This window comes from Mobula hypostoma, chromosome 28 (genome assembly GCF_963921235.1).
Source record: "Mobula hypostoma chromosome 28, sMobHyp1.1, whole genome shotgun sequence".
In the NCBI taxonomy this organism is placed as follows: Eukaryota; Metazoa; Chordata; class Chondrichthyes; order Myliobatiformes; family Myliobatidae; genus Mobula; species Mobula hypostoma.
The window spans coordinates 30,420,870-30,443,407 of record NC_086124.1 but is presented as its reverse complement, the minus strand read 5'-3'; the positions used below and the strand labels follow the sequence as shown (position 1 = coordinate 30,443,407).

At 44.1% G+C, this 22,538-nt stretch overlaps 1 protein-coding gene across 4 annotated transcripts in view; it reads left to right on the top strand.

The window, feature by feature from the left end:
- naa10 (N-alpha-acetyltransferase 10, NatA catalytic subuni) overlaps window positions 1-20,836 on the top strand; it is a 46,770-nt gene extending 25,934 nt beyond the window's left edge. For 2 of the 4 annotated variants that reach the window (XM_063035438.1, XM_063035441.1), the window contains 5 exons: window positions 334-379; window positions 13,534-13,649; window positions 14,886-14,930; window positions 17,637-17,721; window positions 20,245-20,830. In XM_063035438.1, coding sequence (XP_062891508.1) covers window positions 334-379; window positions 13,534-13,649; window positions 14,886-14,930; window positions 17,637-17,721; window positions 20,245-20,514 — 562 coding nt within the window. In that variant the 3' untranslated portion in view covers window positions 20,515-20,830. Of the gene's footprint in view, window positions 1-333; window positions 380-13,533; window positions 13,650-14,885; window positions 14,931-17,636; window positions 17,722-20,244 lie in introns of all 4 variants that reach the window. The other 2 variants (XM_063035437.1, XM_063035440.1) reach the window with 2 other exon arrangements.
- The last annotated feature ends 1,702 nt before the right edge of the window (window positions 20,837-22,538 follow it).

Genomic DNA, 22,538 nt, shown 5'->3' with positions numbered 1-22,538 from the left:
CAAATGGCCTCCTCCCCCTGTGGCAGGTGGAGGCTGCTGACCCCTTTTGAGCCTGTCCCTGATCATCTAGCAGTTTTAGACCCCATGTTTCACCCCTTGAATGATTGCTGACCCGTGGTCTGTTGACTGCTCCTTCTTGCCACGTTCTGTGAGAGGGAGGTGTGCACACATAGCGTGTGTACCTCAGTCTTGCACATTGCTCCCCAGGTAGGGCACTGTCTCGGTATGCGTGCGCACTTCGGAAAGCTGAACCCCACCCCCTTCAGCCTGATACACTGATCATGGCTGCTTTGATCTTATACCTATGTGTGTCTTTATTTCATTTCCTTCTAGGGAGGAAGATCCCGACGACGTCCCACATGGACACATCACCTCTCTGGTACGGAACTGGGGACAGAGCTCAGTTTGGGCCTGGGGTGGATTTCAATCGGTGGCTCTGGAGTTTCAGCTCTCACCCCCCCCCACCCCCCCAACACCAACACAGGGCAAACATTCATTACCACAGCTGAAGGCTGTCTTGTCCTGCTGAATAAGGGGTCGGGCAGGGAGATCCCACTCCCTCAAAAGTGGGGAGGAGGAGAAAGAAGAGGTTTATTCATCACCTCCTTTCAGACAGCCCCAGATTAAGGGACAGGGTCTCTTCCCCACTACTGTGGGCAGGGAGGCAGTGTGCAGGTAGCCCACTGCTGCCTCCCGGTGGCTGATTGTGGAACCACAGTGGGTTTTCTTTCCCACTGCAGCCGCATCCTATCCCACAGCCTTAATTGGGTATTTGTCACAGGGTGTCTCCTGTTCACACTCTCCGTTATGGCTCAGGTGAATGGGTCAGGATCTAGTGAAGTCAAGTTTATTGTCACAAGTGCGATGAAAAGCTTGTTCGCAGCAACATCACTGGAACATGGTTACAGAAAACACACTGACTATAATTTATATAAGTCATTGAATACAAAGAGGGCAAAAGAAAACTTTAGTACAAAATATAAATGCATGATCCTGTAGATGCTGGAAATGAAGAACAACACACACAAAATTCTGGAGGAACTCAGCAGGTCAGGCAGCATCTCTGGAAATAAATGAACATTCGATATTTCAGGCCTTTGGGACTGGAAAGGAGAGGGGAGGATGCTATAATAAGAAGCTGGGTGGTGGGGAGAGGGGGCGTTTGGAAGGGGAAAGAGGACAAGCTAGAAGGTGATTGGTGGGGGAGGGGGATGAAGTAAGAAACTGGAAGTTGATAAGTGGGAAGGGCTGGAAAAGAAGGAAACTGATCGGAGAGTGGATCATGGGAGAAAGGGAAGGAGGAGGGGCACCAGGCAGGTGAGGAGAAGAGGTCAGAGTAGGGAAATGAGAAGAGGGATGGGGAGAGTAAACAAAAACTGGAAGCTGGAGAAATCGATGTTCATGCCATCAGGTTGGAGGCTACCTAGACAGAATATGAGGTGTAGGTCTTGCCGTCTGAGAATGGCCTCATTATGCCACAAGAGGAGGTCATAGACCGACATGAACATGATCAGAGTGGGAATTGAAGTGATTGGCCACCGCAAACTTCTGCCTGGTGCAGATGGAACTGATGTGCTCGACAAAGCGGTCTCCCAATCTACGTCAGATCTCACTGATGTAGAGGAGGTTGCATTGGATACAATAGACTCACAGGTGAAGTGTTGCCTCACCTGGAAGGACTGTTAGAGAGGCTCTGAATGGAGGTGAGGGAGGTGGTGAATGGGCAGGTATAGCACTTCTGAGGTTTGCAGGGATAAGTGCAAGGAGGGAGATTAGTGGGGAGGGAATCACGCAAGGAGCAATCCCTGTTTGGGGGGGGGGAAGGTATAGTACAAATTAAATTCATTGGTCATTGTACTGTAATATTTTATGTTCTAAAGCAACAATAGATCCCTCGGTTCTCATTCAGAAAGTCAGGAAGCATGGGATCCAGGTAAACTTGGCTATGTGTATATACAATTGGCTGGCTATGGAAGTGCATTCTGCCTTGTGGTTGGTGAACAGTGGTGTTCTGGGACCCCAGCTCTTGGTAATTTTTATAGATGACTTGGATGAGGAAGTGGAGTAGTTGGTTAGTAAGTTTTCAGATGAAACGAAAGTTGGTGGAATTGTGGATAGTGTGAAGAGGTGGGTGTAGGTTGCAGGGGGACATTGACAGGATACAGAGCTGGGCTGAGAAGTGGCAGATGGAGTTTAATCCAGAAAAATGTGAAGTTAATCATTTTGGAAGGTTGAATTTGAAGGCAGAATATATGGTTAATGGCAGGATTCTTGACAGTGTGGAGGAATGGAGGGATCTTGGGATATGCATCCATAGATCCCTCAAAGTTGCCACATAGGTTGATAGGGTTGTTAAGAAAGCATATGGTGTGTTGGCCTTCAATAGTTGGGGATTGAGTTCATGAGTGTAAGGTAATGTTGCAGCTGTTTAAAACCCTGATTAGACACTTGGGTTCAGTTCTGGTTGCTTCATTATAGGCAGGATAGAGGAGTACAGCACAGGAACAGGCTCTTTGGCCTACAATATTGTGCCCAACCAATTCAATTAGTAATCAAGTGGCTAACAAAACTAATCTCTTCTGCCTACACAATGCCCATATCCTTCCATTATCCTTACATTCATGTGCCAATTTAATTGCCTCTTAAAAGTCTGTAATGTTTCTGCCTCTACCACCTCTTTAGGCAGCGCATTCCAGGCACCGCCACTCTTGTTTTTAAAAAAAAACTTCCCGCTCACATCTTTGAAATTACCCCCCTCACCTTAAATGCATGCCCTATGGCAGTGGTCCCCAACCACCGGGCCGCAAAGACGTGCTACCGGGCCGCGAGGAAACGATATGATTTGGCGATATGAAACTATATGAGTCAGCTGCACCTTTCCTCATTCCCTGTCATGCACTGTTGAACTTGAACACCCCACCCCCACCCCCGCCCCCCCACTGTCGGCCGGTCCACAAGAATATTGTCAATATTAAACCGGTCCGCGGTGCAGAAAAGGTTGGGGACCCCTGCCCTATGGTATTAAACACTTCAACCCCTGGAAAAAGATTGTCTGTCTACCCTATCTATACCGCTCATAATCTTGTAAACCTCTGTCTGATCTCCCTTCAGCCTCCGCTACTCTGGACAAAATAACCCAACCTCTCATTATAGCACATGCCCTCCAATCCAGGCAACATCCTGATAAACCCCTTCTGCACCCTCTCCAAAAACCTTAACATCCTTCCTGTGGACGATCAGAATGGTATACCGTACTCCAGGTGTGGCCTAATGAGTTTTATAAAGATGAAACATAACTTCCTGACTTTTGAACTCAGTGCCTCAACTAATAAAAGCAAGCATGCCATATGTCGTCTTAGCCACTCTATCAATCTGTGTAGCCATTTTCAGGTAACTATGAACTTGGACTCCTAGATCTCTCTGCTTATCAGCACATACAGTCTCTTCGTATTTGACTTAGCAAGGTGTAGCACTTCACATTTGGTTGGTTAAATTCTATCTGCCATTTCTTCATCCATACCTGCAACTGATCTATATTCCTGTTGTATTCTTTGCCTGTTTTCCACGCTATCCACAGCACCACCAATTATAGTACCATCTGCAAACCTAATAACCCACCCATCTACACGTTCATCCAGATCATTTATGTACATCAGAAACAGCAGAGGTCCCAGTACAGATCCCTGTGGAACACCATATCAGTAATCACAGACCTCAAGTCCTTTCGACCAAGATCTGCTTTTTTCTATTGACAAGCCAGTCTGAATCCAATGGCCAATTCAACATGGATCCTGTGCATCTTAATCTTCCAAATGAACCTCCCATGAGGAACCTTGTCTAAACGCCTTGTTTAAATCCACGTACAACCTTCTGGGAAGAGATACAGAGCATTAAGGACAACAACAAAGAGACTGCTTAGCAGCTTCTACCCACAAGCAGTGAAATGTATAACACCTTCTTCCCTTCTCCTGCCCCCCTCCTAAGATGGCGGCAGCTAAATGCATCACACTTCCAGGAATGGCAGGTGTGCAATAGTCCTATCCCCCCATCCATATATTATTAATTTTGGACTGCACTCCTGAGGTTTTAGAGTTTATTTTATGTATATATTCTTTGTCATGCTGCAAAACGTTGAGCTGCTAAGCTGTGTTTCATTGCTCCACAACAATGACAATAAAGATATTCTTACTTCTTACTTCTTCTTACAACATCCACAGCTCTACCTTCATAAATTATCCTAATGAAAAGACTCAATCATGTTAGTAAGACACGACTTGCCCCACACAAAGTCATGCTGCCTCTACTTAATTAGGCCATGGTTTTCCAAATGCTCATAAATCCTATCCCTAAGAATTCCCTCCAATAACTTTCCTACCACTGATGTGAGACACACTGGTGGATAGTTTCCAGGATTATCCCTTGTGGAATAACGGAACAGCGTTAGCTACTCACCAGTCCCTTGGACCTCATCTGTGGCTAGAGAGGACATGAAAATATTGCTCAAGGCCCTGACTATCTCTCCTTTTGTCCCTTTCTCTCAATAAACTGGGGTATAGCCCATCAGGCCCTGGGGACCTATCCACCTTAATGCTCTTTAACAGACCAAACATTACCTCTTCCTTGCCTCGAAATGCCACTAGCATATCAATACTCCAAGCACTTCTCCTTGATAAATATTGATGTAAAATACTCATCAAGAACTTCCCCCGCATCCTCTGCATTGAAACAAATGTTGCCCCCCTTACCCTTCAGTGGTCCCACCCTCTCCCTAGTTATTTTCTTGCTCATGATGAATGAAAAGGATCCTTTTGGACTCTCCTACTTGCCAAGGACTTTTCATGGCCCCTCCTGGCTTTCTGAATTCCCTTGATTCTTTTCTGGCTTCTTTATAATCCTCAAGTGGTCTGTTTGATTCTAGCTTCCGAAGCTTTACATACTTTTCCTTTTTTCTGTTCTAAATTTATCGTCTCTCTCAACATCCAAGGTTTTGTTACCTTGCTGTCCTTGACCTTTTGACTGGGACATACCTGTCCTGTATTCTGTGCAGTTGGTCTTTAAACACCCTCCAGATGTCAGGTGTGAAATTGCCCTAAAACAACTGTTCCCAATTAATTGTCCCTTGTTCCTGCCAAATGCTCTCGTATTTTGCCCTGCTCCAATTTAATACTAGCTGGCTGGTGGCGGAGTGGCATCAGCGTCGGACTTCGGAGCGATGGCTTCCGAGTTCGAACCCAGCTGGCTCCCTTGCATGCTTTCCATCCGTGCTGGGTTGAGCATCGAGTTAGCCAACTGGGCCTCGTAAAAATAAGAAAGCCTGCTTAAAAAAAACACCGTCATGATGGTGTCCCGATGACTCCACTCGGAGTTAAGGGCTTTCTTCTTCTTCTTTCAATTTAATATTCTCCCACAAGGTCAATGTTTATCTATAGCTATCTTAAAACTTAAGGAGTTATGGTCACTGTTTTCTAACTGTTCACCCATGGAATGGTCAGTCACCAAGTCCAGTACAGCCTCTCCTCTTGTTGCATTACTACATATTACTCTAAGAAACCATCCTGAATGCACTGAACACAATTCTGCCCCATCTAAACCACTTAGAAGGTCCCCGTTTATATCAGGGGATTTGAAGTTCCCCATGACAACAACCCTGTTGTTTTTACACTTTTCTTTAATCTGCCTGCATATCTGTTCCTCAGTGTCCCTGTAGCTATTTGGGGTTTGGTAGTGTAATCCCATCAGAGTGACTACACTCTTCCTATTTTTGACTGCTACCCGTATAGACTCGTTGGACAAGCCCTCCATTATGTCCCCTTTCAATGCAGATGTGATATTGTCCCTGATCTTACCTCCCTCTGTATTTTCTAAAACCCTGGGATATTATTGTCCCCACTCAAGTCTCTGTAATGGCCACATCACGGTTCCATGTACTGATTGATGCTCTAGGTTCATCACCTTTACCCAAGATACTCCTAGCATTGAAATACACACACTTCAAAATATCTGTCCTGTTACTTTGCTTCTGCCTGTCTTATTGGTCCTGACGTTTACCTTCCACTCCATCCCTCATCTTTCTGACCTGATTCTTTGGTTCCCATTCCCCTGCCAAACTAGTGGAACGTGGAAGCTTTGGAGAGGGTGCAGAAGAGATTTGCGAGGATGCTGCCTGGATTAGAGAGCGTGTCTTCTGAGGATAAGACAAGCAAGCTAGGGGTTTTCATTTTGGAGCAAAGGAGGATGAGAGGTGACTTGATACACTTAGTGGCCACCTCCTGTACCTAATAAAGTGGTCACTTTCTTTCTTTCTTTTTAAATCTTTTTATTGAGTAAGTATACAAAAAAGGTAAGCCATATAAACATTAATACAATGTTAAAGTATAATAAAATTCCAAAAGATAACAATACCAAAAAGAAAATACTACAAACAATGTAATTTAAGCATAAGAAACCAAGATAACATAATAGTATACTAGATTTTATATATATCAATGGAAAAAAAGAAAAAAAAAAACCCCAAAAAAAAAAACCCACCGTGCAACTAACTAAAAGCAAAGCAAAGCAATGGGCTAACTTGAAACCAAACAGAGTTAAACTTAAAATCACGTCCTCAATCCCGACCTCCATTAAAACAGTGAAGAGAAAACAAGAAGGGTAAATATTACATTAAATGAAAATATCGAATAAAAGGTCCCCAAATCTGTTCAAATTTAAATGAAGAATCATAAAGGTTACTTCTAATTTTCTCCAGATTCAAACATAAAATCGTCTGAGAAAACCAAAAAAAGGTAGTTGGAGCATTAAGCTCTTTCCAATGTTGTAAAATACATCTTTTCGCCATTAAAGTAAGAAATGCAATCATTCTACGGGCTGAAGGGGAAAGATTACTAGAAATTTTAGGTAGTCCAAAGATAGCAGTAATAGGGTGAGGAGAGATATCTATATTTAATACCTTAGAAATAATATTGAAAATATCTCTCCAAAAAGTTTCCAAAGTAGGGCAAGACCAAAACATATGAGTTAAAGAGGCTATCTGCCCCGAACATCTATCACAGAAAGGATTAATATGCGAGTAAAAACGCGCTAACTTATCTTTGGACATATGTGCTCTATGAACCACTTTAAATTGAATTAGGGAATGTTTAGCACAAATAGAGGAAGTATTAACTAATTGTAAAATCTGCCCCCAATCATCCACAGAAATGGTAAGCCCCAATTCCTGTTCCCAATCTACCCTAATCTTATCAAATGGAGCTTTCCTAAGTTTCATAATAATATTATAAATCATAGCCGATGCACCTTTCTGACATGGATTAAGGTTAATTATCGAATCTAAAATATATATAGGAGGAAGCATTGGAAAGGAAGTAAGTATAGTACTTAGGAAATTTCTAACTTGTAAATATCTAAAAAAATGTATTCTTGATAAGTTATATTTATTAGATAATTGTTCAAAAGACATAAGGGAACCATCTAAAAATAAATCCAAAAACCGTAAAATACCCTTAGTCTTCCAAGTTTGAAAAGCGCGATCCGTAAAAGAGGGAGGAAAAAATATGTTACCTAAAATAGGAATCGCTAACCCGAATTGATTAAGATCAAAAAATTTTCTGAATTGAAACCAAATGCGCAAAGCATATTTAACTATCGGGTTAGAGACCTGCTTAAGACGTTTCGAATCAAAAGGAAGAGAGGAACCTAAAATAGAACCAAGTGTATAACCCTGAACAGATTGTAATTCCAATGCTACCCATTTAGGAATAAATAGTATGTCCCGGTCAAGTAACCAAAATTTCATATGTCGAATATTAATAGCCCAATAATAAAATCTAAAGTTAGGTAATGCTAAACCTCCATCTCTCTTAGCTTTCTGTAAATGTATTTTACCCAGTCTCGGATTCTTGTTCTGCCAAATAAATGAAGAAATTTTAGAGTCAACTTTATCAAAAAAAAGATTTAGGAACGAAAATTGGTAATGCCTGAAACACATATAAAAATTTTGGCAAAAAAAACATCTTAACTGCATTAATACGACCAATCAAAGTTAAATATAAGGGAAACCATTTAGATGAAAGTTGAGTAATATGGTCTATTAATGGTAAAAAGTTAGTCTTAAATAAATCTTTATGTTTACAAGTAATTTTAATCCCAAGATATGAAAAGTAATTATTAATCAATTTAAATGGAAATTTATAATATAAGGGAAGATGTTTATTAATCGGAAAAAGTTCACTCTTACTAAGATTTAATTTATAACCTGAGAAAAGACCAAATTGTGCTAATAACTCTAAAACAGCAGGAATGGATCTCTCAGGATTAGAAATATATAAAAGTAAATCATCAGCATAGAGTGATAATTTATGGGACTTTAATCCCCGAGTTATCCCAGTAATATTTAAAGATTCTCGAATAGCAATTGCAAGAGGTTCTAATGCAATATCAAATAATAGGGGACTAAGAGGACAGCCTTGTCGAGTACCACGAAAGAGAGGAAAAAAAGGTGAGTTTAAGGAGTTAGTACGAACCGAGGCTACAGGGGAGTGATATAACAGTTTAATCCAGGATATAAATTTCAAGCTAAAATTAAACATTTCAAGCACCTTAAATAAATAAGGCCATTCTACTCTATCAAAAGCTTTCTCGGCATCTAAAGAAATAACACACTCAGGAACATTTTGTGAGGGAGTATAAACGATATTTAACAATGTGCGAATATTATAAAAAGAGTAACGACCTTTAATAAAACCCGTTTGGTCTTCCGAAATAATAGAAGGAAGTACTTTTTCTAGTCTATTTGCTAATAACTTAGAAAAAACTTTAGAATCAACATTTAATAAAGATATTGGTCTATAAGATGCACATTGAGCAGGGTCTTTATCCTTCTTTAGTATTAAAGAAATTGATGCTCTATTAAAAGATTCCGGAAGTTTACCAAGTTTCAAAGAAGCCTCAAAAACCTTATAGAGCCAAGGAATCAATAAAGAAGCAAAACATTTATAAAATTCAACGGTAAACCCATCAGGGCCAGGAGCTTTCCCCAGATTCATAGAAAAAATAACATTCTTAATCTCATCCATTGTAATGGAAGTATCTAATAAAGAAGACATATCCTGTGAAATCAGAGGGAAGTCTAACTTATCTAAAAAATCATTCATATATTTAGAATCTCGAGGAGACTCTGATTGGTATAAAGAAGAATAAAAATCACAAAAGGTTTGATTAATCCCCACATGATCCAATATCAATCGATCATTTTGGTTATAAATCTGATTGATTTGAGATTTAACATAATTAGATTTCAATTGATTAGCCAGCAGCTTGCCAATTTTATCACTGTGAACATAAAAATCACTTCTTGTTTTCTTTAATTGGTTTACAATCGAGGACGAGAGTAGTAAACTGTGTTCCATTTGAAGTTCAGTTCTTTGTTTGTATAGCTCCTCAGAAGGAGCCATAACATATTTCTTATCAATTTCTTTAATCTTGTCCACAATTACCATCTCCTCCTGCTTCTGTTTCTTCCTCAAAGCAACGGAATACGAAATAATCTGACCCCGAATATAGGCTTTAAAAGTGTCCCAAAGAGTGTTAACCGAGATATCTTCTGTATGGTTAATTGTAAAAAAAAGCTCAATCTGTTCATTCATAAAATTAACAAAGTCCGAGTCCTGAAGCAACAGCGAATTAAAACGCCATTGTCTATTGTTTGATATATTGGCCATAATTTTAATAGAAAGCTTAAGTGGAGCATGATCCGAAATGGTTATAGAATCATAATCACATTTAATCACTGAAGGAATGAGACGAGAATCAATGAAAAAATAATCAATTCTTGAATAGGAATGATGAACATGTGAAAAGAAGGAAAAATCTTTTTCCTGAGGATGCAGAAAACGCCAAATGTCCGTCGACCCAGAATCAGAAAGGAAAAAATTAATCAAATTTGCAGATTTATTAGGTAAAGTCCGTAAAGGAGCCGAACGGTCCAAAGCTGGAGATAAACAGGTATTAAGATCTCCGCCCCAAATCAATGAAAACTCGTTCAAATTCGGAAACTGATCAAACAATGATTTATAAAATTCCGGACAATCCATATTAGGAGCATAAACATTAACCAAAACTACTTTTTTATTAAATAATAAACCACTAACCAATAAAAATCTACCATTCGGATCAGAGATAATATCCTGTTGTATAAAAGTAACTGAGGAGTCTATAAAAATAGAGACGCCTCGAATCTTAGCATTGGAGTTCGAATGAAATTGTTGTCCCTTCCAAAATTTGAAAAAACGTAGTCTGTCCCCCCTCCGTACATGGGTCTCTTGTAAAAATAAAATTTGTGCTTTAAGTCTCCGGAACACTTTAAAAACTTTTTTCCTTTTAATAGGATGATTAAGACCATTAGTATTCCAGGAGACAAAATTAATAATAGACTCCATAAATCCTAAAGTCAACCCATAACAAGGAGGATTGACAATAGGCGCGACCCACAGACCCGGAGAGGAAACAGAACATACAAAAGATACCGGGGAAAAGGACGTAACCAATACTTCAATAATGTATATAGCCCAAAGAGAAACAAACTAAAACGTGAAGCCCCTCCCACCGCCCCCCACCCCAGGACCCCAAGGCGAAATCTAAAGCAGACCCGCCAGAAAGAAGCAAGCACTAAAACTACCCCCATGACTTCCGGTATACGCTCCCTAAAAAAAAGGTATAAATATGAAAAGGATCAGCTAATTGTAAAACAGTAAAAAAAATAAGTAAAAAAAAGTTAGCTCAATTAAAATACACACAGAACAGAACAAAAGCCGGAAAGTATATATTAAAAAAAACCACAATAAACCTCAAACTCATGAATAGACACAGCAACAAAAAAAATAGGATTATTAACATAAAATGATTATAAAAAGCAAAACAGAATAAAATTTTAAAAAAACTACAAAATTTAAGGCCGCACAGGAAATACGTAAGATGACAAAAGGGAAGTAACCACCCAGAATCCCCTGGGAAAAGAAAGAAATGACGCAGTTAAAAAGAAAGTTTAGCAGCCATATTAAGAAATCGAAAGTAAACTTTTCTGCCCAAATAGGGCACAGAAAAGTTAAAACCAACCAATTCACAGCCTCCGATCAACGGAGAAAATTAAAAAAAGGCAATTAAGATGTTGAAGATGAAAGTTGATCCAGATAACTCTGGGCATCCGATGGAGAATCAAAAAAACGAAGAGCTCCATCTAACATGCGAATCCTTAGACGTGCAGGGTACAGCAGCGCTGGTCTTAAATCCATCTTATAGAATTCCGACATCACGGATCTGTAACGGACCCGTTGGTCCCAGATTGGTTTACTGAAATCTTCCACGAATCGGAACTTAAGATCCGAAAAATCAATGAAACCTTTAGATCGAGCGAATCGAAACAGTCTCTCCTTATCTTGAAAGTAATGAAAACGTAAGATAACATGCCTAGGTCTATCTGACCTAGACGAGTATGATGGGATTCTGTGAACACGATCCAGTAGCGGTGGTTGGTCAGGAAATACAGTAGGGAATGCATCTTTTAAAAGTTGGGAGAAATATTTCATAGGGTTGTTAGCTTCCACGGCTTCCCTGACGCCAATCATTCGTAAATTCTGCCGTCGCATTCTAGATTCCAAGTCAGAGTTTTTAAAAGTCAAAAAGTCAAGTTTCTTCTTCATTACATTAATTGTTTCTTCGACTTTCCCCATCTTAAGCTCACTTTGTTGCGCGGATTTTTGAAGACCAGATATAGCCGACTGATGTTCCGCAATACATGTTTGCATCTTATCAATTAAATCGGCAATTTTCTGGAACTTAGTTGAGATTTCCATATGAATCAGGTCTTTAACAAAGCCCATAATTTCTGTACGAATCATCTCCCTAACAGAGGTTGAAATTTCCCTCTGAATTAACTCCGATATAGCTTCCAAAGTCACCGGTGATTCAGTCGGAGGGAGATCCGTAGCTTTCGGTTTAACCGGAGGTTTACCATCCTTGCCGTCTTTCCCGTTCTTAGACATAGCCGATCTCAGTATCATCCAATTGTCAGAGAATTCAGTTTAATTCAAAGTATTGTAAAAATTGATGCCTTAATAGTTAATTAAAGTATAGCTGACCATAGAGAGAAAAAACTCAGAGGTAATGGAGCGAGTCAAGAACGCGACTTCACTCCATGAGCGCTACCGGAAGTCTCCCATAAAGTGGTCACTGACTGGATTTCCTTATGGTCATGGTCTTCTGCTGTAACCTAGAGATGCATTCCGAGATGCTCTTCTGCACGCAACTTTGCAACATGTGGTTATTTGAGTTACTGTAGCCCTCTTGTCAGCTTGGAACAGTGGCCATTCTCCTCTGACCTCTCTCGTTAACAAGGCATTTTCTCCCTCAGAATTGCAGTATGCTGGATGTTTGTTCTGTTTTTCATAAACTGACGAGTGCATGAAAATCTCAGGAAATCAGCAGTTTCTGAGATACTCAAAACACCCCGTCTGGCCGCTGACAATCATTCGAGGTCAAACTGATTTAGATCACATTTCTTCTCCATTTTGATGTTTGGTCTGAACAACTGAATCTCTTGACCACATCTTGCTGCCACTTGATTGACTGATTACATATTGGCATTAACAAGCAGGTGTGCCTAATAAAGCGACGTAGAGTATGTGGACAGCCAGCTTCTTTTTCCCAGGGCAGAATGGCTAATACTAGGGGACATCATTTTAAGGTGATTTGAGAAAGTATGTTGGGGGGGGGGGTCAGATGAAAGGTTTTGTTTTTATACAGAGTTGTGGGTGCATGGAATGCACTGCTGGGGGTTGTGGTAGGGGCGGATACATTAGGGACATTTAAGAGACTTAGGTAAGCACATTATCATGGAAAAATGAAGCGCTGTGTCTGAGGGAAGAGTTAACTTAATCTTGGAGTCTGAAAAGGTCAGCGTGATATCATAGGCATCATATTGTTGTACGTTCTAACACAATCAGATGAGTCTACGATGGTGCAGGAGGTGGCCCATGCTGTTCTGCTGCTGAGGTAGGGTTAGGGTTATGCAGGTCAGTTCAGGAATCTGATGGTTGAAGGGATGTAGCAGTTTCTGAACCTGGTGGTGTGGGAGCTAGACTACTGTATCTCCTGCCCAAGGATAGCAGTGAGAAGAGGGCATGGCCCAAGTGGTGCAGATTCTTGATGAGAGATGCTGCCTTCTTGAGGCAGCTCTTCCTGTAGGCCAGGGGTTCCCAACTTGGGGTCCATGCCATAAAAAAGGTTGGGAGTCCCTGTACGCTTTGGATGTGGATTCAGTCCTAACTCTGGCCTACCCTGTTGAGCTGAAGTGGGGTGAGCCTAGCCTGCTTGTAGGCCCTTCGTGGTGGGACGCGGGTACCCAGTGATTTGGCCTCATTGAGGAGTCTCTAGAGAGGCCACTCAGCCTGCTATGTGTGCATCAGATGTCTGAGCTCCAAAGGCTGTTCAATCTATGGTTCTCTGCTGCCTTTATCAACTCTGTCTCACCCACTCCTGCAGGCTGTGAAGAGATCCCACCGAAGGCTTGGCCTAGCCCAGAAGTTGATGGACCAAGCCTCCAGAGCAATGATCGAGAACTTCAATGCCCGATACGTGTCCCTGCATGTCAGGAAGAGGTACTGTCATCTGTTCTGTGTGTGAGAAAGCAATGGTGAGCAGAATGGGGCAAGACATAGTGGAGCTGGATACTTGGGGCTGGGTGCGAGAGGTGGGAGAGTTTGTGGAGACGAATGGCAGAGCAGTCACAGTAGGCCGAGTGGTTTAATTCTGCTCCAGTGTTTTATGGTCGTTGGTTTTGTGGAGAGGGGAGAGCTCGAGTGGGTCAGAGCAGCCTCTTGTTCAAAGCAGAGCCCTTTGAACTGCATCCCTGCACTTTGTGTTGTCATGCCCTGTGGGTTCGGGGATTCAGTGATGTGAAGAGTGGTCCCTCACACCTGTGAACCCGGGAGCGGTGTCTGGACAGTGACCAGTGGCAGGCAGCTTAAATTCATACATCCTTCCCCATGTAGACGTGGAGAAATGGGGATTGCTGGTGAGACGCCACTGGAACTGGCTCTCCCAGTCTCCCAGTGGCTGAAGGGAAGTAGCTGTTCCTATATCTGGTGGTGTGGGACTTCAGGCTTCTGTACCTTCTGCCAGTGGTAACTGTGAGGAGAAGGGTGGGGATCTTTGATGATTGACGTTGCCCTCTTGACACAGCTCCTCCTGTAGATGATCTGTGTAGATTTATTCCTAACTTGACCTTTAGAGCCACACTGGGGAGATTAAACACTTTATCAAAGGTGTTGATGTCCTCAGCAAAGTAAATCAGCGTGCAGGTAGCCCACTACAGCCACTTCCTTCCCACCTCAATTGGGTACTTGCCTCCTTTTTCTCTTATGGCTCAGTCCTTAAAGCATCTTCAAGTGAAGTTGTGTTTTTTGACACAAGTACAATGGAAAAACTTACAGCAGCATCACAAGGCACGAGGGTACAGAAAACACACAGAATATAATTTATACAAGGCAGTAAAGACAGACTGCAAAACAACACAGTTAGAGACAGGGCATGGTAGTGTAAGAGGTGGTCCACAGTGTTCTGCTGCTGAAGTGGGGTTAGGGTTGTGCAAGTAAATTAAAGAACCCGACAGTTGAAGGGAACAGACTTTTCCTGAACCTGGTGGTGTGGGACTTGAGGCTTCTGCCTCTCCTGCCTCACTTAATAGTAAGAAGATGGCATGGCCTGGGTGGTGGGGCTCATCAGTGAAGTGTTTATAAGCTCTTGGGGGGTGGGGGGGCACTGTGTGAGGAACTTTGAACGGATCCAGATACAGTTTTAGTTCCTGTTCTCATTTTGTGTGTCCTCTCTTACAGCAATCGGGCTGCTCTGCATCTCTATTCCAACACTCTGAATTTCCAGTAAGTACCACCTCGCTCCTCCCTATCCTCTGTATCCAGCTGCAACAGCCCAACCTGCCTCCTCACTTCCCCCTCCCCTAATATGTCAGCTGCTCCATTCCAGCCTCCTCATTCCTCTCTACTCCTGTTCGCTTGGCTGTTCACGTCCGTGTCTTCGGCTGCCTGGGCTGCAGGTTCAGGGCACCCTTTAATTAATAGTAGTACTGGCTTCCCAAGTTTAAAGTTCATGCAATGAAGAGCTTTTTGACATCATTCCTCAGTAACTGGGTTCTCACTTTATGCATTTGCTTCCTTTCGATTACCAGTGACTGACATGACTTCTCTTGTATAAAATATTTTAGCATTGGCGAATAAACTCTTCTCGGAGACTGAGAACAAAGGCAGAGATCTCACTCTAAGAACTGGAAGTTGATTGTTGGCTAGGTGGGGTAGTGGAAACCTGATTGGATGAGGACTGATCAATTGGGAGGGACAGACAGGGATATAAGTACCACCTCACTAGACGTACCCAGGCGTCATCCCTGATAGTAGAGCTTGACATCAAAACATTAGTTATAATTGATATCTGTACCCGGTTGGAAGCCCAAGAAGAGTTTATTCATTGTAATGCCAGGAAAGCACTACATCCTTTTTTAAATTTAATGTTATTAGAGTTAGAGACACAGAGCAATACAACATGAATACAGGCCCTTTGGCTCAACCAGTTCGTGCCGACCACAGCGTTCACATAGCTAGTCCTAATTTCCTGTGTGCAGCCGATATCCCTTTTAGCCCCACCCATCTGTGTACCTCCCCACATGCTTCTGAAATGACACCATTGTACCATCCTCAGCAACTTCCTCTGGCAACTTGTTCCATACACTTACCACTCCATTATTTCCCTTTGAAATCTTTCCCTTCTCACCCTAAACATTTGGCCCCTTGATTTGGACTCGCCCTGCCCTGGGGAAAAGGCTGTTGCCATCCATTTTATCCATGTCTCTCAGCATTTTAAACACCTTCCCCTTCATGTTCCCTGGAATAAAGACGTAGCCTGGCAAACCAGCTATAACTCTGGCCCTCAAGTCCTGACAGCATCCTTGTAAGTCCTCTCTGCGATCATTGCAGCTTGATAACAGAGTGACTAAATCTGTAGACAGTACTCCAAGTGAGATGTCACCAAATAACTTGCACAATCGCAACATGATGCCCCAACTCTTGTACTCTATACCCTGATCAATGAAGGCCGTAAACCCCCTTGATGAGTTCTAGAGTCTTACAGCACAGAAACAGGCCCTTTGGCCCATCACTTCAATGCCATCTGACCTCTTTGCCCATGATCGGTATGTATCCTTCAATGCCTTACTCTACTGCCTCTTAAATTTTTGTTATTTACCTATTTATTGAGATACAGCGCGGAAAAGGCCACATTGCCCAGCAATCCCCCAACTTAACTGTAGATTAATCGCAGGACAATTTACAATGTCCAGTTAACCTACCAACCAGTACATCTTTGGACTATGTGAGGAAACCAGAGCACCTGGGTGAAACCCATGGGGTCCCGGCGAGAACATACAAGCTACTTACAGGCAGTGGCAAAGTGACTTTATCTGATTCCACCATCTCCTGGCAGTAGTTCAGATGTCAACCACTCTGTAAAAGAAATCTTTGATTGGGGTGGAGGGGGGCACAATATTGATTTAGATTTATTTATCACATGTACATCAAAACATACAATGAAATGGGCTGTTTGCGATAACAAACAACACAACCTAAGGACGTGCTGGGGTCAGCCTGCAAGTGTTGCCACACATTCTGGGGTCACACCCAAAGCAACAGCAACAATACAGGATGACAACAACAGCAAAACAAGCCCCTTTCACAGACAGACACACTCACAAACAGACCCCAGGACAGACCAGTTCTGGGCCTCCATTTGTCTTGTGGGCTCGCAGACATCAGGCCTCCGACTTTCCCAGTGAACCCATGGGTTTGTGGACATCAGGCCTCTGATTTCCAGACGTGCCAACCCAAGGCTTTGACCCCAACCAGACTATCTCTGGGCCTCCAATTGTCTAGCAGGCTCACAGACACCGGGCCTCCAACTTCCCCAGGCCTCCGACTTACCACTGAACTTGCTGGTATGCAGACTTCCCTAGTGAATTTGCAGGCTCACAGACACCGGGCCTCCAACTTCCCCATTGAACATGAAGGCTCACAGACATCGGGCCTCTGATTTCCGGACACATTGACCCAAGGCTTTGACTATTAGTCCTTGACTTCGGTCTTCGGGTTTTGATATCTGATACCAACCCCTGGACTCACTGATGACAGGACGCAGAATTCCAGTGTCTCATAGACTGCTGATTTGGGGGACGAGTGGTCTCCCTCCCTCATGCTTCCTGCCCGCATGGACCTCAAATACTAAGACCTGCTGTCCTTGGGGGGTGTGGGGGGGGGGAGCAAACACTAACCCTCATCTACGGGGCACTGTCTGCGATTATCTACTGTAACTATGCCTCTGGTGATATCAGACCACTCCTTAGCCTCCAGAGAAAACAAGCTCAGTCTGTGCAGTCTCTGCCCAGAATTCAGGCCCTCTAATCCAGGCACGAGGCAGCATCCTGGTACGAGTTAGTTTGATGGAATGGAGGCTCAGTCTTTTGCTGGGACTGAATGCCATTATGACAGCATGACCATTAAACACTGCCGCTCTTCCCTGTGCAGGATCAGTGAGGTCGAACCCAAGTACTATGCAGATGGGGAGGATGCCTACGCCATGAAGAGGGACTTAACGCAGATGGCCGATGAGGTTTGTACTACTTGCCTCTCAACTTTGGGTTGACGTGACAACACTGGTCAGTACAGTGGGGAGAGATGTTGGGAGGGTGTTGGTGGATTGGGTGCCAGACAGAACCAGGGTTCCAGCAATGTGAGGAGGCCACATGTAAATCTGATGGGGAGAAGACCCTATCCCAGAAAGAGTAGGAATGTGAAAGCTGCTTTTCCCAGGGAAGGGTGGGGGTTATGGGGAAAGGTGCCCAGGGAGGGGCATTGGGGTGGGAAGACAGGAGGGCCGGAGGTGACACACTGGTCCAGAGGAAAGGGGCCAATTGGCCAACCTTTGGGCTGCAGCAGCTGCTGGGGGTGAGGTGGTTGTTTATTACTGTTTCATAAGACACACAAGCAGAATTAGACCAGTTGGCCCATCGAGTCAGCTTGCCATTCAGTCATGGCTGATTTCTTTAATCAACCCCATTTTCCTGCCTTCTCTCCTCTCCTGTAAGCTTCAACAAACTGACTAATTAAGAACCTATCAACCTGTGCTTTAAATATATCCAATCACTAGGCCTCCACAGTCGTCTGTGGCAACGAATTCCACAGATTCACCATCCTCTGGCTAAAGAAATTCCTTCTTATCTCTGTTCCAAATGGATTTCCTTCTATCTGAGGCAGTACCCTCTGGTCCTGCTATGGGAAAACTTCCACTCCATGACTACTCCATGTGGGCCTTTTAATAAGATACAGTGCGAAGACTTCCAAATGCCACCCGGACAGATGGTTCCATTGAAGTAGTACTAAAGGGAAAAGATAATAGAATTATACGGCATGAAAATAGGCTGAATTCAGCCATGCCAACCAAGTTGCCCTCTAGACCAGGGCTTCCCAGCCTGGGGTCCACGGACCCCTCAGTTAATTGTACGGGTCCATGGCATAAAAACGGTTGGGAACCCCTAAAACTGCTCTAAAACTTTCCTATCCGCATACCTGTTCAATGTTATTAAGCTGCCCACCTCAACCACTCCCTCTGCCTGCTCATGTCATATACGATCCATCACCTGGGTGAAAAAGATAACCTTCAGATTCCTGTTAAGTCCCTTCCCAGCTCTAGGTAAAAGACTGTGTCATCATCATTATGTGTCGTGTCATACGATGTGGGCAGTCATCATCTTTCCATAACCATGATTGTTCTTGGCAATATTTTCTACAGAAGTGGTTTGCCATTATCAATCCACTTCAGAGATTGTCTGCTTGGCCTCAGGACTTGTGATATGCACCAGCTGCTCATGCGACCATCCACCACCTGACCCTGATCGGATCACGTGGCCCTAAGCAGGTGCTACACCTTTCCCAGGAGTGACCTGCAGGTTAGCATACACCTCTTTCGATGGAGACGTATCTTCACCTTGCCTCCCCAAAGACTGTAACACATACAAAATGCAGGAGAGGAATTCAGCAAGTCAGGCGATTTGTAAGGAGAGGTATAAACAGTTCATGTTTCTGTCTGAGACCCTTCATCAGGACACCAAAGCTTGTATATCTTCAATGGGAAATTACAATTACAGAGAAAGGGCAGTGCAGGTAGAAAAATAGGTATCCTTAATGGTCAGGCATTGGTGAATAGTGAGGAGTTTAGGACTTGTATCTCAGAAGGGATGTGTTGGAGTTGGATAGGGTCCAGAGGAGGTTCATGAGAAGGATCACGGGAATGAAAGGGTTAATGTTTAGGAGTGTTTGATGGCTCTGGGCCTGTACTCACTGTAATACTCACCACCCTCTGTAGGAAATAGCTACTCCTCAGGTCCCTGTTGTCCCAGATGGTAAGGGTCTTAATGATGGAAGCCAGCTCTTGAAGATGTCGTCATGGTGGGGAGAGTTGAGTGCGTGGTGGAGTTGGCTGAACCTCTGCAGTCTAACGCTTACAGCCTCCTGCGATCCTGTGTGTTGGCACTTCCAGAATAGATGCAACCAGTCAGAATGCTCTCCACGATACAGCTGTAGAAATTTGCTGGTGTTTTTTGGAGAGGCACCGTCCTGGTCAACTTATCCAAAGTCACCACACCCTTCCTGAATTGAAGCAACCAGAACTGCATGCAGAATTCTGTGCTGCCTAACCAAAGTATTATACAACTGCAAAGTGCCCGTTGTTCTGTATACGGGGAGTAAGAATGAAAATGGAGTAGCAGGATTAAACGTTTTTTACTGAATCATGTTGGTAATGGTACACGCTGGGCAACTTTACTGTGGGAGTGTCAAACGGGGCGTGCACTCAGAAGCCCACACATAAAGAGAGGGGCCTTTTGTGCTGAGGACTGCATGATCAATCACCTACATGAGCACTTGCCACATTCTCGCAATTGATCTGATACGGTCACCTTCCAGGTCACTGAGGCAGTGTTTCTCCAGACCGTTGGTGAATTGTGGGTGTTTGGTTGGGATACCTAGGGGAAATGGGTGAGGGGGCTGGCAGTGTTTGACACATTTGCAGGCTGTGATATGGTGGAACCAGTTCCGAGACCTGTTTCACTATCTCCGTTCTCTCTGTCCCCTCCAGTTCCGGAAGCAAGCAGATGCACGGGAGCGTCTCAAGCCCCTGGCACCAGGCTCTGCGGACCACCGGCCCCACCACAGGTCCAACCACTTCCCCGACTGCTGCCGCGACGACAAGTGCCCAGGAGGTGGTGGCGGGGGTGCCGTGGGGTTGGGCAGAGCCCGGGACAGGGCGGAGGACAGCGGCGACAGCAAGGATGTCAGCGAGGTCAGCGAAGCGACGGAGAGCACCGACGTCAAGGACAGCTCGGAGACCTCTGACTCTGCCTCGTAACACGCTGGGCAGCTGGGCAAGGGGTGGGGTAGTCTTGCGAGCAGGGAGCCCTCTCACCCCCCTCCCCCCCCCAACTCTGTTCTGCAGTCCATAGGTGGGCATAAGAGACCCCACCCCAACTCACTGCGAGAGCACACTGCACTCTGGGGTATCAGAAGGGTGCTGGTTCTACAGAGCACGCCTCCTCACACACTGCAGCGAAGTAGGGGAGTTGGGGAGGTTTACAGACAGTGGCTGGCATTGTCCCCGGTCACTACTGCACTGGGATGGTATGAATGTGGAATAAACTCCATTGAACAAATTGCTGCTGTCATTTACGACTCATGAGTTTCTTGTGTTAGGGTCCGAGCAACAGAATGAGGCCCTTCAGCCCATTTCCTGGCTTGTGCCTTTATTGTGTAACAGAATCCCTGGTCGATCGGTTGTGGTTTGGCACAGAGCTGGGTATGACTCCAGACTCCGAGCATAGAACAATAAATGTGCTTGAAGGCGAGCAATACACACAGACACCTCTTCTTCCCCCCCCCCCCCCACCTACCTGGAGGAACTCAGCAGGTCAGGCCACGTCTGTGGAGGGGAATAAACAGTTGTTGTTTCAGGCCGAGATCCTTCTTCAGGACTGGAAAGAAAGGGCAGAAGTCAGAATAAGGTGGGGGGGGCGGGGAGGAAGGGGAAGAAGTATGAGCTGGCAACTGACGAGTGAGAGGGCAGTGTCAATGAGGTCCATCCCAGTCCTGACAAAGGATCTCAGCCCAAAATGTCAACTGTTCATTCATTTCCATAGATGCTGCCTGACCTGCTGAGTTTCTCCAGCATTTTGTGCGTCTTACTGAGGGGATAAAGTAAGAATGTGGAAAGAGATAGATGGATGAAGTAAAGAGGAAAAGTAGGAATCCTGCCTTTTCTGTTGGACAGATGAGTGTCCTGGGTAGAAATTGGAGTCTCTAAGAGTGCCAGAGTTTTTGTACCAGTCCATAATTGAGCCCAGGCTATTAGATCAGTGGGTCAGTAGGCAAGGTTACAGACCGTCCCCTGGATAGTAAACGTTTTTTTTTCCAGATGTCCATTAAAGTCATATGGTGTTTGTCCACCATACTTAATGATGACAGGAAACCTGTGTAGGAGAGTTTTTAAAGTGGAAAAGCTGTTGCACTGGGGCAGTTCCACACTCAGCCTCAGGGCCAGGTCCAGTGGTACAAACAAGCATCACAAACTGGGGTCTTCCTTGTTTGCACTGGATGACCATGACATCTTCTGTGCCTTGTCATGCCCTTTGCTCTCCGTGGAGCGTTGCAGTACCAACCTCCTGGCTGTCACATTTCACTGTAGATCTCAGCTGCCCAGTTCCCCAGAGATAACCTTGCATCCTAGAACAGGCATGCCATTAACTCTCCAGAGTGTGAGGCCACCGGTCGAAGCAGCGTACTGGGGTGTTTGAATTGAATTGAATTGACTTTATTACTTTCATCCTTCATATACATGAGGAGTAAAACTCTCTGTTACATCTCCATCTAAATGTGCAATTTATAGTAATTTATAATAAATAGTATGTACAACAGGATAGTCAGTATAACATGGAAATAAAGTTGTATCAGCATGAGTTAAGCAGTCTGATGGCCTGGTGGTAGAAGCTACCCTGGAGCCTGTTGGTCCTGGCTTTTATGCTGCGGTACCATTTCCTGGATTGTAGCAGCTGGAACAGTTTGTGGTTGGGGTGACTTGGGTCCCCAATGATCCTTCAGGCCCTTTTTACATACCTGTCTTTGTAAATGTCCTGGATAGTGGGAAGTTCAGATCTATAGGTGCACTGGGCTGTCCACACCACTCTCTGTGGAGTCCTGCGATTGAGGAAAGTACAGTTCCCATACCAGGCAGTGATGCAGCCAGTCAGGATGCTCTCAATTCTGCCCCTATAGAAAGTTCTTAGGATTTGGGGGCCCACGCCAGACTTCAACCATCTGAGGTGAAAGAGGTGCTGTTGTGCCCTTTTCACCACGCAGCCAGTATGTACAGAGCATGTGAGA